General features: G+C 54.1%; 4 protein-coding genes across 4 annotated transcripts; 2 read left to right on the top strand and 2 right to left on the bottom strand.

Moving 5' to 3' along the window:
• Nucleotides 1–372: 372 nt before the first annotated feature.
• Nucleotides 373–1,896, bottom strand: RPL7 (60S ribosomal protein L7; the record flags this gene model as incomplete). Its single annotated transcript, XM_053175072.1, has 3 exons — nt 373–999; nt 1,189–1,300; nt 1,883–1,896. 3 exons carry the CDS (start codon nt 1,894–1,896, stop codon nt 373–375), a joined length of 753 nt encoding a protein of 250 aa, XP_053041016.1.
• A 406-nt stretch (nt 1,897–2,302) lies between these two features.
• RPS14 (ribosomal protein S14, S11) lies at nt 2,303–3,065 on the top strand (the record flags this gene model as incomplete). Its single annotated transcript, XM_053175071.1, has 4 exons — nt 2,303–2,369; nt 2,465–2,537; nt 2,696–2,856; nt 2,914–3,065. 4 exons carry the CDS (start codon nt 2,303–2,305, stop codon nt 3,063–3,065), a joined length of 453 nt encoding a protein of 150 aa, XP_053041015.1.
• A 446-nt stretch (nt 3,066–3,511) lies between these two features.
• On the bottom strand, nt 3,512–6,995 carry COL26b_002141 (uncharacterized protein; the record flags this gene model as incomplete). The annotated part of the gene is made up of 2 exons (XM_053175070.1): nt 3,512–5,685; nt 5,738–6,995. 2 exons carry the CDS (start codon nt 6,993–6,995, stop codon nt 3,512–3,514), a joined length of 3,432 nt encoding a protein of 1,143 aa, XP_053041014.1.
• A 755-nt stretch (nt 6,996–7,750) lies between these two features.
• On the top strand, nt 7,751–9,049 carry COL26b_002140 (uncharacterized protein; the record flags this gene model as incomplete). The annotated part of the gene is made up of 1 exon (XM_053175069.1): nt 7,751–9,049. One exon carries the CDS (start codon nt 7,751–7,753, stop codon nt 9,047–9,049), a length of 1,299 nt encoding a protein of 432 aa, XP_053041013.1.
• Nucleotides 9,050–14,302: the final 5,253 nt, after the last annotated feature.

The raw sequence follows: 14,302 nt of genomic DNA, 5'->3' as shown, positions 1-14,302 counted from the left end.
ATGAGTGTACACTACGGGGTTATGGTGGGTAGAGAGCGAGAACTTTGGGTATGCAGGCTCAACGAGCCTCGAGATAATTCCAGACTCACTACTTTTCACATATTAGACACACGAAACACTACTCTCTTCAGAAGAGGCTTGCATTGCTACTCATAGGGAATGAAGAACCCAGGCGTCGTCAAATGATCAATTCACAAGTTTCCCTTTTGTGGTTATCAACGCCGTGCAACCATGCCAATCATAAAAGTAACCCTTGGTATTCTCAACCCTGCCGAAGCCCGAGTAAAACTAAGACAAACCCGTCTTGTCACATTGCCAGATCCCCGATTTTTTTGATTCAATTAACCCATAACCCTAGGACAAACAAATAACTTAGTTCATCTGGCGGATAAGAGCGTTGATCTTCTCCTCGCGGTTGCCAAGGTCACCACCCTCGATGTAGTGCTTGAACTTGCGGGGGCGGAAGCCACCAGTGGGGTTGGAGAGCTTGAAGGGCCACAGGAAGTTGGACGCCTGCTTGAAGTTGGGGCCGACGGAGTAGATCTCGTGGATGAGGTCCTCCATGCAGACAATGCCGTACTTGCCGAGGTTCTCCTCGATGATGGCGTTGTCGGTAAGGGCAACGCGCTGCTTGTTGACCTTTCCGTAACCGCGCTTGTAGACGAGGTCCTTGACGGACTTGAGGTTGGGGTATCCGTAGGCAACCCAGGGCTCGATGACCTTGATCATCTCGGTGGTGGCCTTGGTGACCTTGATGAAGACACCGTTGTTGATCTGGAGGAGACGGAGGAGCTGGAGGATCTTGCGGGGCTTGGGGGGCATCTTGTTGATACCCTTGATGCGGATGAGGAAGATCAGGGTAGCCTCGGCGGGAACGTAGGCGGAGTCGTTCTCGCGAGCGACGCGGGAGAGGCGGACCTTCTCACGCTCGGCATCGCGGTACTCGGTGATGTACTTCTCAGCACGCTTGAAGATGACGCCGCGCTTCTCCTTGTTGGCCTTTGAGAGAACATGTTAGCAACTGTTGCAAGACAGGGTGGTGTTCTCAAAATGAGGCGTTGAATCCGATAAGTGTCAGACCCGAAAGAAGGTTAATTTCCAACAGCATCGACCGTAGTCTAGTCGTGAAGGTTTGTTGTGCATCATGTAGGGAAGGGTGAATGAAGAAATTGCGGCGAAGGCACTTACAGTCTTCTTCTTCTCGGCGGCGGCGTTGCGCTCGGCGCGAGCCTTCTCCTGAGACTTGCGCTTCTTGAGAAGGGTCTCGGGGACCAGGACCTGGTTAGAGGTGGGGACGGAACTGTTGATGCAACTCAGATTAGTACGCAGTCCGACATACTGCATGCAGCATGGAAGAGAGCGCCGGTGCGAGAACTGTAGCTGAAGCGCGACATTCTCACTATGGCTAACTCGAAAGATGACTTTGATCGGTGAGACGACGAACGCGGGAGGGTGTTTGTGCTCTTGTTACAGAGGCTGATAGCACATCTCCGGAGCGCAAGTCTTCTGCTCATCCGACAACACCTCGAACATGGACATGTTCAAGAAGGAGTGCGCGCAGATGCTTGTGTGCAACCAGGCAGACTTTTCAGCGCTGCCTGGTCGACCCCATCATGCGGCAAAGATTTTCAGGGAGAACGAGTTACCGTTCATCCCCAACACCCCAGACAACATCTCTCAATCCGCAAGCCATGTTCCAGGTCATGAAGGAAGGAGGGAGAGGCCCGGGAGGGTTCGAGCTGACGAGACCCAGAGACTTCACGACGAGGTGAAACTCATGTTCTCCAGCGAGAGGACCACGACAATCTGCAAGACATCCAACAACACCAGGCACGCCCTCGAAAGGGGAGAGTGCTGCGTTCAGGGGCAATGGTGAACGTACGTAGCGGCGGCCATTGTGAAGGCGGGTTAGTATTTGTCGGCGGGTGTCGTCGAAAATTTGGTCGCTGATCGGAAGAAGGAGAGGAGAGAGGAGGGAGAGGCGGGATCACGAAGATTTTGAGCAGATTCTCCAATTGCAAAAACTGGGACCCGCCGCCAAACGCAGGGGCCACTTTCACAAAAATTTCACCCTACACCGCTGAAGGGCTGCTCGCTTAGGTAGGGTTTTCCATAGCGCTAAGCCTGTTCCAGCGTTCTGCCGGCCGACACCGTTGAGCCCCGGTCAGGGCAGAGCCGTCCACTTTTCGAGCGTCGAACGCCTGTGTGAAATTTCCTTTGGTTGCGCGCATCGAGAGGAAAAAGAGCTTCTACCATTCCCGACTAACCACCACCGAAGCAATTCGCCAACACAGCAGTCACGATGCCTCCCAAGAAGACCACCCGCCCTGCCCAGGAGAACATCTCCCTCGGACCCCAGGTCCGCGAGGGTAAGTCGTGAACTTTCCGCTGCTTCGCTGCCTGCGGGCGTCGCGGCGTCATAATTGCAAAAAGATTGAAGACTGACATGATACCCCGCCAACAGGTGAGCTCGTCTTCGGTGTTGCCCGCATCTTCGCCTCCTTCAACGACACCTTCGTCCACGTCACCGATCTCTCGTAGGTCTCTCCCGCAAAGAAAGAAGTCAGTTGCGCGTTGTCGCAGAGCCGGGGAGGATTCCGAATTTCCCACGAGCTCGCGCGCCGCACAACTGATGGAAACAATGTCCCAAGAAGTACTGGTGGTTCCAGATGGCTAACGTTCTGGGTGATTCCAGTGGCCGTGAGACCATCTGCCGTGTCACTGGTGGCATGAAGGTCAAGGCCGACCGTGACGAGTCCTCCCCCTACGCCGCCATGTTGGCTGCCCAGGACGTCGCTACCCGCTGCAAGGAGCTCGGCATCACTGCCCTCCACATCAAGATCCGTGCCACCGGTGGTAAGTTGCCCTCCTAAGCCTTGCCTCATAACAAGTTCTGATCGTTCCGTCTTCCAGGTAACGGCACCAAGACCCCCGGCCCCGGTGCCCAGTCCGCCCTCCGTGCCCTAGCCCGTTCCGGCATGAAGATCGGCCGTATTGAGGACGTTACCCCCACGCCCTCCGACTCTACCCGCAGAAAGGGTGGTCGCCGCGGTCGCCGTCTCTGAGCGCCCGGTTGCTATCAATCGTCTGGGTGGCTCTGGGGCAGGAGTGCTCATTATTTGGTTTCTGGGTGGCATCGCGAAAAACGCGGGGAACGGCTTCTTAGCCTGGTCCCCATTCTACGCACTGTGACATGCCTTCTGCTGCGGGCGACAGTATCTATCGTAGACAGAATAGAAACTCGCCATAAATGGCCTGAACTGAAGAGTAGCTCCTGAACCCTACCTGAGTCTGTGCAACATTACTACGCTATTACCAAAGTGAGACGTGAAGGTTGTGTAGTGCGTGTGGTGTCTCGTTAAACGGATTCGGCCTTGATCTCTTGACGGATATCTAGTCTACCTAAGCTCTGATTTGTGTCTACCACGCTGACCCCAACTCCTGCTCAAAATGCAATTGACCCAAGTTTGCCCCTTTCTGGCGGCTTAATCAACGTATCTACGTACTTCCCTTAAAATCCTGGCTTGAGCGACCACATACCCCTGCCAGTGCTGGCTGTGCCTTTCTTGCTCAGGGTGGCGATCTTGTCGAGCGCAGACTTGAATTCGTCTGATTGTTTCGCCGTCTGACAATACGGGCTGAAGTGATCTACCAGCATCTTGCTGGGGACCTTGCCTCCGTGGCGCTTGATGAAGCTCTGGATTAGAAGAATAAAGTCCTTCTGCTTCAAGTTGCTGTTCGGTTTGCTGAGTCCCTGTCGATCGGCTAGGATGTTCATCACGCCAGATGAACTAGGTCCTCCCCGTCGGCGATGGGCGCCAGGACGGCCTCCGTCACCAACTTCACCAGTCCAGGTGACAGTCCCGATGGGAACGTTTCTTGCTTCCTCGCCGGCTCGGCGGAGGTGAGCTGCAGCCTGGGCGGCCACCTTTCTGGCTTCGTGCTCGTTCATCGCCCTGTCGGCCTGCACCGGCTTCTTGCCGTTCATGATCTGATCGTGCTCGTAAGCGCTCTCCACGGACCGAGCAAAGAGGTTCTCTGTCATGCGCTTCTCATCATGAACCTCCTTCTCTTCGTGGTACTCCTCCATTGCCACAACTCCAGATAGCTTTCGGACGGTGTTGACTTCCGCGTCATCCGCCTTGCCTACAGAGGAGATGGGCATGGCATCCTTGGATGGTTTGTCGTGCTGTACTTGAGCCTCTTCTTTGTTGAACTTGACCTCTGCTCCCTGGAAGATCTTGCTTCTGTCGGCGCTTGCCATGCTATGGCCGGCGTCGCCAAAACTGAAGAGGTCGTAGAGGTCAGATAAGTCAAAGTTGGCACGCTGTTTGGGATCCTTCAAGACCTTGTTGGTCATGAACTGCTTGAAAATTTGTCGGTGGTAGATCTTCTCCTCGATGGTTCCCGATGTCATCAACCGGTAGATAGCAACTGGCTTTGTTTGACCTAGTCGCCAAGCCCTCTCACGAGCCTGCATGTCGGTGGAGGGATTCCAGTCGGGATCGTAAATGATGATGCGTGTTGCGCCCGTAAGATTGATACCCAAGCCTCCCGTCCTTGTCGTCAATAGGAAAACATCGATGGATGGATCGTGGTTGAAGCGGTCAATCAAGGCCTGGCGCTGCTCGATGGGCGTGTCACCGTCCATGCGAACGTAGCTCACGCCGTCCATTCTGCGGATGAACTTCTCAAGAATGTTGAGCATCAACTTGGTCTGGGAGAACAACAGCGTTTTATGTCCGAAACGCTTCCACATTGGCAAAAGCTCGTTCACCATCTGCATCTTGCCTGACTTTGCCGGGTCTCCCCAGTCATACTTCGCATCCCTCTTCAGACGATCATCAAGTAGGTCCGGATGGTTGCAGATCTTCCGCAGAATGTCGATCCCGTAGAGAGCCTTCCGTTTCCTCGTCATGATCTCGCCAACCGCGTCAGAGCTTATAAACCTAGTGTACGCCGTGAGCTGAGATTGAGTCAGCTTGCAGAATAAGACCTGCTCTGTCTTCTCTGGAAGATCCGATGCTACGTCGATCTTGAGACGCTGCAAAAGGTACTGGCTGATGGTTTCCTTCAAGGTTGTGGCGCATTTTTCAGCTGTCATGACCTGAAGGTTGGTTGCGTTCGCATAGCCGCCCTGTTTGATGGGGAGCTCGAACTGCGTCCGGAAGCTCACCAGCGTGCCTAGGCGCATTGGGAAGATGAAGTCGAAGAGAGACCAGAGTTCAGTCAGGTTGTTCTGGATTGGCGTGCCGGAGAGAATGACTCTGTTCACGGTATTCAGGTGCTTGCATGCAACAGTGATTTCAGCGTTAGGGTTTCTGATCTTGTGGCCTTCATCAAGGATCGCATAGCCCCATGAGTGCTGCAGAAGCTCTTCGTTGTAGGATTGCAGACCGGCGTATGTGGTTACGAGCACGTGGCCGTGCTTGACAACCCGATTGACGATTCTCCGGGCAGCGACACGATTGGTACTTTCCCCTCCATCATCCAGATCAGAATCATCCTCATGTCGATTCATCATGCCGCTGCCTGAAGAGTGCAAGATGGAGACTCTCAGTGGAGGCCACCATCGGTGAAACTCGTTTACCCACTGCTTCATAACAGTTGCAGGAACAACCACGATGACGGGCTTGTCAAGCTTCTTGCTGTAGTGTAGAGCTGCTACCATGGCAATTGCTTGGACTTTCAAAGGATTAGCAGCGAGATCTTGTCACAGTGCTATTCCATAGCTTACCTGTCTTGCCCAAGCCCATCTCATCGCCGATGATGCCGCCTACGCCTTGTTCGTAAAGCTCCGCGAGCCAGTGAACTCCAGTCTTCTGGTATGCAAATAGAGATGGGTGGATGTCGCCTGGCAACTTCAAGCCGTTACCGAAGACATGGTCAGGATGGTCAGGCGACGGCTTGAACCATTCTTCTTCATCATCTTCGACCAGCTCAACCCCATCAGCTTCGGCGCGTCGCCGCCGGGCTCTGCTTCGCCTCTTCACCCAATCTGCTAGTCGTGATTTGTAATTGGATTCATTGCCATCGTCGACACCGGCCAAGTCGACCTTTCCATCATCGGCCGCAGCGCCTGTGGCCTTCTTCTTTGATGGGCCTTTTCGTCGCTTGCGGCCAGTAGCCTCCTCTTCGCTCGTGTCAGAAGCATACTGGCTCTCTGCCTCCGATACAGCGGCAGCCTCTGGCTCAAATTCCTCATCCGAGGCCTCTTGCTTCACCTTGCGCTTCTTTCTTGGCCGAAGGGAGAATTCATTCTCAACAGCTGCTGGAGCAGTTGGCGCTTCGGGCTCTTCGGCAAAGCCCGGCATACGCAGAACCTGGTGGGACTTTGGCTCTTCGTCATCGCTTTGAAAGTCGTTCTCCGCTGCATCCTCTTCAGCTTCCGCAAGAGCGTCTGCAAGCTCGCCTTCGAAGCCAGGGGGTCGATCACCGCCAATATTCGCGAAGGGCGTGATCTTGCCGGTACGGACGAGATACTCGCGATTCGTCTCTCCAGGGAGTCTTCTAGACTTGGTCTTGGACGATTCGTCTACTGCCGCTGCAGCTTCTTCGCGCCTCCTCTCTATGCGGGCCTGAAAATCGGAAATGTCGTTGTTCACATCCTCAATCTCTTTGTCGAGCTTGTCGATTTGGGTCTGGATCTTCCGAGATTTGTATGGGTTGCGATGCTCTTTCTCAAGATTCTGGCGCTCCTTCGCTCTTTGATTCTGAAGCTTTTCTCTTGTGGTCTCGAGCTTTTCAATACGCTGTTGGTCCCTCTTTTCGTCGGCTTCCATCAATGCGGCATTTGCCTGTGCTGTGATGTCTCGTTCCAGATCATCCTGATCTCTGATATCGGATGTAATGTTCCGGAGAAAACTGGCCTCGTCGACTTCTTCCTTCATCTCCGATGTTGCCGGAAGGTCATGAGAAGCGTTATCACCAATACTGTTGCCCTCTTCGCCGGCCAGTCCGTTGCTCGAGACGACGTCCTCATTTTCGGGAGCCATGTTGAGCGTCAACGACCTTCAAAGCATACAACGTGTTCTTGGTGAATGTGTCGACAACGAGATCCCTTGTTGCTATCAGGAGAGGCAGGCGCATTCGCGATGGGAATATCTAGGAGCAGGCGCGAAGCGCGGATACCTGCTGGCTGTCGAGGCGCTGTTGTGCAAAGCCGACGCGATGGACTTGTCTGATGGAAGTCACCTGCCCTCCTGAGTGAGTTGCTCAATGCAGCCTGCAAGAGCGAGCCTGGCGCGTCGCTTCAGTAACTCTCATCGATCTTTCACAAAAAACCGATGACGCCACGGCAAGGCAGAAGCGAACTGGGCGCGTTGTCATGTGAGCAAGGATCTTAATTGCCCAAAGGCAGGTTTGATTGGCTCATCGGAGTTAGATCGGCATCCTTGCCCGAGCGACAGGTAGCCACAGCCGTCGCAGTTTTCTCTAAGCTCAAGCCACACTATTAGGTCAGCAGGTATTGAAGCACAGTAGGAATTCGTCTTTCTATGACAGCCGTTTCTACTGTACATCAGACAGACCCGCATCTTCCTCCATCCGTCGTCGACTACGCCATACCATCTGTTCCCGCCGGACTTTGTTCACGACTCTCCCACCAGAGTCCTTCGGATTTCAATCGGCGGGGTGTTGCAAAAACACCTCCCCAGTCATGATAGGCGGGAGAGTCTCAACGCGTCTGCTCTCCACAACTCCTTGGGCAGCATCACGGTCCTTTTCCAGAGCCCTGCACAACATTCCAAAAATGGTCCCCGGATGGCTCCAGACACTTCTGAGCACAAACAAGAGTGCGCCAAAGCTCTATGCCTGGAGACCGTCTGATATAGAGGATCCGACCCTCTCTGAAAATCAGGCTAAGATCGCAAGCTCTGAGCTTGTTCGTCAGGCCGACGAGTCACGGATCTACGTTCTTGGTGTGGGAAATCTCGGCGTCCTTTATGCTACTTCGCTTGCATCGCTGCCAAACCCACCTGCTATCACGCTCGTTTTGCACAGAACGGAACTTCTGCTCTCCTGGCAACAGGAACCGGGCCTCGAAATCACCAGAGGCGGTGTGTTCCACAAGCATTCAGGATTCGACGTCGAGTTGTGGTCCGAAGAACCACCGCCAGCTCGTCAACCTCGCGAAGTTGCCAATGGCCAGAAAATTCGCAATCTCATCGTTACCACTAAGGCGGCTCAAGCTCTACCGGAAGTTGATCGCGTCCGTCGTTATCTCAATGGCGACTCCACGGTGGCTTTCGTCCAAAACGGCATGTGCAAGATGTGGCCACCGCACGGAACTACCTACAACTCGGAGCGTTATTCGCAGGGCCAGCCAACCCAACACCCCAACTGGCTGGCTTGCGTGACAACGCATGGTGTTACTTCCGCAGGCCGCTTTAGAAGCGTGCACGCGTCCGAGGCGGATGTCAAGGTTGGCCCAGTCCTCTTGAGTACCAAGTCTCCCGAAAGCGCGACCTATCTCTCTGATGCTCTGGTTCGAGCACCACATCTCAATGGGACTTCTGTTTCACGACATGATCTTTGGATCCTTCAACTGGAGAAGCTGGTGGTCAATTCCATCATCAATCCGCTCACCGCCATCCTCCGTTGCAAGAATGGGAAGCTGTTCGCGGAAGAGGGTAACATTGTCGCACAATTAATGGACAGATTGCTACAAGAAGCAAGCGGGGTACTCCGAGCTCTGGTTGCCGACAGCATCGCCACTTCGATTTTGCAAGCGACGCCAAATGGGGACCACGTATCAAGAGACAAAACGGTTTCCCCCGAGGACCTCGCGAAGCGCTTCTCTCATGCTCGACTCAAGGGGATGCTCTACGAAGTCGGTCACAAAGTCAGGCAGAATACGAGTTCAATGCTGCAAGACGTTCGAGCTGGAAAGCAGACCGAAATCGACGAGTTCAACGGCTGGCTTGTCGAAACGGCAGCATACCTGGGAGACAATTTGGATGTCACCAGTCACAAGATCCTGATCGATCTTGTGAAGAAAGGTGTCATTCTGGACACGGATTCGCTCAGTTCTCATTTCCCCCATTTGTGAGCCCTTGTGCTATTTAGTGCCTGAGGAAACTCTCGACACTGGCTTCGCAAATCGCAGCTCAAACCGCACCCCCTATTCTGGCTCCAGCCAAGGTGTGCCACGACGTTTCTTCATATCCACAGGGCTCCCGTTGATCTTAACCCGCCCCCTTATGGTGTCTATCAAGACCCGCACTCTTTTGAATCCAGGCATGACCATGCTGTTGAGCACTGGCTGCGACTCAGGGGAAGTCGATCGTGGCCTCCCAGCGATGGTCCTGCCGCCTTCTTTCACGGATGGAGGGTTCAGGTTCGGTAGGGTTCAGGGACAGGGTGTCTGCAGAATGGCCACTCCATGAGCGGGGTGACTTTGCGCTTCTGAGCCGGTCGAGTGCTCACGAGCGATCTCAGGAGCAAAAGCGTTGCCCCGCCTTACTCTGCGAGCCGCCACCTCTGCTCCCAGCCTCATGGCATTCCCGTCGCTCTAACGTGGCCGTTTCTCATCCACAGGCCTATCATGACCAGCTGTCTTAGTCTTTGCAACCTTCACGGGAGGTGCTGGTTCAGGTGAGGGAGATTTTCCTCATTCGCCACGTTCGCTTACCTCCCGCCCCTTAACGGACCACGTTATAGTCACCATATTGCACTTGATATACCGGTATAACACCTTCAACTATTACACCAACAGCACAAGTACCTTTGAAATTCACCGGAATACTTGGGCCGGCAACTTGATTCCTGAAAAAGCGCCTCGTTTCCCACAGATTGACACCCGCCGCTTACCCAATGTCGATGACAACGGCGACGGAGCTTTACTGACAGAGAAACTGTGCGAGCTACCACACGTCGCTATATGTACAAATGTTGCCATTTTGGAGGCATTGGAATTATTTCCGTTGGCTCTCATCACACATTTGTGTTTAATGGCAAACATCGGTCTTTTCCTTGATGGCTCTCGGCTTGTACTTGGCAGAACAGAATCGATGGAGTCGGGACAAATCGAACAGCTAGTCCACCATCAATGAAATACCGAAATCAATCGAAGCGGTCGGCCGTCGGCTTTTTCATCTCAAACACGCGGACTATGCATTGATATCTGTGCATATCAAACTTCATGTTCGGCCCCAAGATGTGGAGCTCTAGCAGCAGGCCATCGGTTCGAAAACCACTGGCAGCTCGATCTGAAGACGCCCTGGATCTGGAAGCCATCTTGCTCAGAATCACGCCATTCGTCTTATAGCGGCGCGGCCTTGGACCTTGTGCAAGGTCCAAGGAGCTTGCTTCTTCAACTGATACATGACAGACATGCGAACGACAGGTCGTTTAGGAAACAATCAATTACAAGCAGGGGACATTGACAAAAAGATCACAATCAAGGGTCACACCTCCTCGTCTTGATGTTTCTGTGGTTGCATTTATAAGTCACTCTCCAGGAAAACTTATCAGCGAAGCACAAGACAGTGTTGTGGAGAGACCAGCGGAGTCGCCAACGACAACTGCGATCCAATTTCATCAATTTGAATGGATCCAAGTTGTCTTACTGCGTCAATTCTCCGATTGGCCGGCAGGGGTGAAAAAAACTCCGGTGCATATTTGACGGAGATTTTTGGCGATGCCTGTCTGATGGGTTCTCATCAGCCCGATGTGGAGACGTCGAACAACTTCAATTTAGAAGACATCAGGGACGCTCTACGCATTACCGAAGTTCAAGGCACAACACCGCCAAATATCCCACAATAATTGAGAGCTCGCTTGCCATTATCCGGTTTCCTCGAGCAAATTTTTGTTGGCAAGCCAAGCCGTGGCCAAGGCCTGGGCCAGGTCAAGAAAAGGATGCTGTGTGGTTACATTGCAGAGCTGACCCGCATCGCGCCCACACGCAAGCGCCGCCGATGGGCAGGTCGTACGTTTTTCTAGCAACCAACAGTGCGCTCAAGTATTTTCAGGGAGTAAACATCCATCCTGCTTAACGGCCGAAGGCCTTCCGATCGGTTGCTGAAACCCTGAGTACACCCGGAGTCGGCTGGGTCCTCGGCTACAACCACGTCACTGAGCCGCTTGATCCAAGCTTTCCGGACTTGCGCACGGAGGAGTCGGCTGGTAAACCACCCAGGCCATGGGTTCCCTGCCGTACGGATTTCGGGGTCCTGCCTTCGTCATGGCGCTCAACCGCAGCCGGCCGGGGTGTACAACGACTGCGGCGGCTGAGAGCTTCGAAATATTTCTGCGGTCGTCGTTGCCGTAAAATCTCGTATGGATTGGCACGCTCACAGCTTTGCCTGGCCTGAACCATGGGGCGAAGCGGTGCAAATATGATGATAACGGTTCCTTGACCACTAAAACGGGACGATCCCTAGTCTGACGTCGGTCAAGCACCCCCCGGCTTCGCAACCGAGTCTCCTCACCGTCTGGCCCGGCAGTTCACACACAATGACCCATTATCAATCGCACACCATAGGTTTCACGTTTGGCGTATCATGCGAAGGCTTTTGCCAGTTCAGCATGAAGTTCGCGAACTACGTATTGACATTCGTCCGATCAGATTGCGAGCTGGTGAGGGGACCATTTCGCGCAGCTTCATGGGCCAGGAACAGAAAACGAAAAAAAAGCTTTTCTCCCAATTTATTTCGAACTCCTCGCATGAGACAAACGGCGATTCCCGTACGTCACGTCCACCACTCCTCTATTGACCCTCTTGTTTTGGCCTGCCTGATCTGCGCCATGCGACGCGTTTCTTGCGCCTCATCTTGTGGCTAAACGAGGTCACGGTCAACAAAGCTTATGCATCTAGATCGAAGGATACTCGACTTTGACTCTAGACCTTTGGAAGGGTCGAAGTTTCTGTACCGTGGTGCTGGAAAGACATCTTGTATGCTGGTCCCCCACATCCGGAAGGCGGCCTCCGGTTTGCACGTATCTTGAAGCTTAAACGCGATTTACTCAGAGTCCCGGCGTTGACAGTGAACACCACTACTGAAAAGGAGGGGGAGAGAGCATTTGGGTGGATGGATGGATGTTGCCATGCGTTTATGGAGCCGAGTCCCGATGACTGAACCTACCACGGCTGGTCTTACCTCCTGAGGGCGCACTCTCGCACGCTCTCAGGTTCGAGCCCGGCGCCCCGATGCAGTGATCAGTATCACCTCGCATAGGGTAGCACGCGGGAACTTCTTTCAGCCAGGCTAACCCGTCATGTCACTGTCACCACAAGACGCGACTCACGACGCCCTCGCGTGCATGCACCGCATATCACAGCGATCTGCTTGTTGGGGAGACAGTAGAGGATGGCACCCTGTGGGAACCACGCGTATGACAACTTTTCCGAGTGGTTGACCGCTCCTTTTCTGCTGGCAAGCAGGCACAGGCTTTGGCCTTTCGGCGCAGGTGGCTGGGGTTTGCTCGCTGCCGCCGCCGCGCCCGGGAGATGACGGGCTAGGGGGGGATATATCAGAATCCCGGTGCCATATAACACGCCTGGGCCGAGTGTTTCAACAACGGGGAGCCGCTGCCAAATCGGCCTTCATGGATGGACGCAGAGAGAAAAAGGACAGGACAGACCTGCACGATGGACTTAATGGCGCGTTATCAACTGGATCCCCTCTTGTGCGGGAGATCCAGATCATACGTCGGTCATCGTATGGACGGGCACAACAAGGTGCCAGGAAAAAGGGGACTTTGGGCAACAGGATCGGTCACGCCCGACACGGCACATGCGGAGCAGACGCCCACACTACGAACAATTCTCAAGCTGCCTTCCCTGTTCCACGGATCAGGTTCAGCACTCGCTCCAGGCCTGTATGCTTGCTTTTGGGCTCTCACATACGGGTTGCCTGCCCCGAGAGCCTGAGAGACAGAGCAACACTGTGCCGAGAAAGTAAAATACAGAGCCCCGAGTGCCATGCTATCTGCTGCCTCGCTCTCGCCGCTCTGCGCGACTCCCGGGGTTGGGCGTTCAGTATCCATTCCTCTCTCAAACGGCCCCTCCCCTTTTGATGGGCCGGTGGGCGATGACTAGGCCCCCCTTTCAACAATTACTCGGCAACTTTCTTTGGCATTTCAAACAAGCGCAAGCCTCGCGCCAGAGATAGAGTGCGAGGAAACAAAAATATAGAAAACCCGCCGATGTCAAAAAAGAGATCTGGCATGCGCGTCTCGCCTTGCGATGGGCGTGTGAAACGCGGGCGGAGGCGCAATCAATCACAGACAAACGACCTCGCCTATCCCGCTTTAGCAACAAGCCCGTCACCCGTCAGTCTGCGATAACACACCCCGGGCCTTGTTTAGTTCCCCGGACTTTTTTTGACGTCTACCGTCGACGCAGAAGCGCACCTACATGACATGCCCGCCATTCCGCTCGCTCGCCAAGCCACACCTGCCACGTCCGCGCTAAGGTCAGGGGAAAAGAACTGTCGTAGGAGAGAGCGGACGGTCTCCTTTCCTGCGGCCGACTTTACCGTTACCTATCTCGGCAGTTTGTGCTGATTTGGGTAGTAATTGCTAGGAGGGGCCCGTTGCTTTTACAAGCCGCCTCAACTACCTACCAACCTACATAATCGCCTTCCAACAAGCAAAGCAAGACTTGCCGACCCGATGTGTAACACAGGCAGCGGGGCGGAAGAGGGCACCGGAATGCATGACTTGCGTTGCCAACACCTGTGTGCCGCAGTGCGCCATATGCATGTCCTCTATCTTGGTCACAAATCTGGATCGTGCTGTCATTTCTTTTTTTCTCCCCCCTCGTAAACTCGGAAGACGCATGCGAGGTTGTAATTCTCGCATTTCTGGGGGCCCTAACTCGAAATGACTCTAGCCTTGACGAACAGGATTCTGGGCCCAGAATACGCGGTACAATGCTACTTTTCGTCCACTTGGCGAGGCCGGCCACTCTCACCGTTGGACTGTAGCTTTTGATGTGGTTCCTCACGATTCAGGGCCCCATTTCGTTGCGGATGATCTTTGGTCTAGAAGGAAGACAATAGCGGTTCCGGTGCCCCCACCGATAATATGGGTTACGGTACCCCCGGTGGGAGGGGTTCGAGTTCTAGCTTCTTTGATGGCCGCACGCAAAAGAGAATTTCGTCGCGCCCGGACGCGCGGATCATAGAAGCCGGACCCGTAATAACGTACTTGTTAATATCACGATCCCTATTACAGCCCTGCCTGGGCGTCGAAAACGGTTTGGACCGGCACATTAGCCTGCCGTTGGTTTGTTTCACGGACTGGTAGGGCTGCCCGTCTCGTCGGTATTCGGCGATGATTTACACAACATGAGGCC

This window comes from Colletotrichum chrysophilum (genome assembly GCF_026319265.1).
Source record: "Colletotrichum chrysophilum strain AFK26 chromosome Unknown scaffold_10, whole genome shotgun sequence".
Taxonomy (NCBI): domain Eukaryota; kingdom Fungi; phylum Ascomycota; class Sordariomycetes; order Glomerellales; family Glomerellaceae; genus Colletotrichum; species Colletotrichum chrysophilum.
The sequence above is the reverse complement of the archived record's forward strand: the minus strand, read 5'-3'. Positions and strand labels throughout refer to the sequence as shown.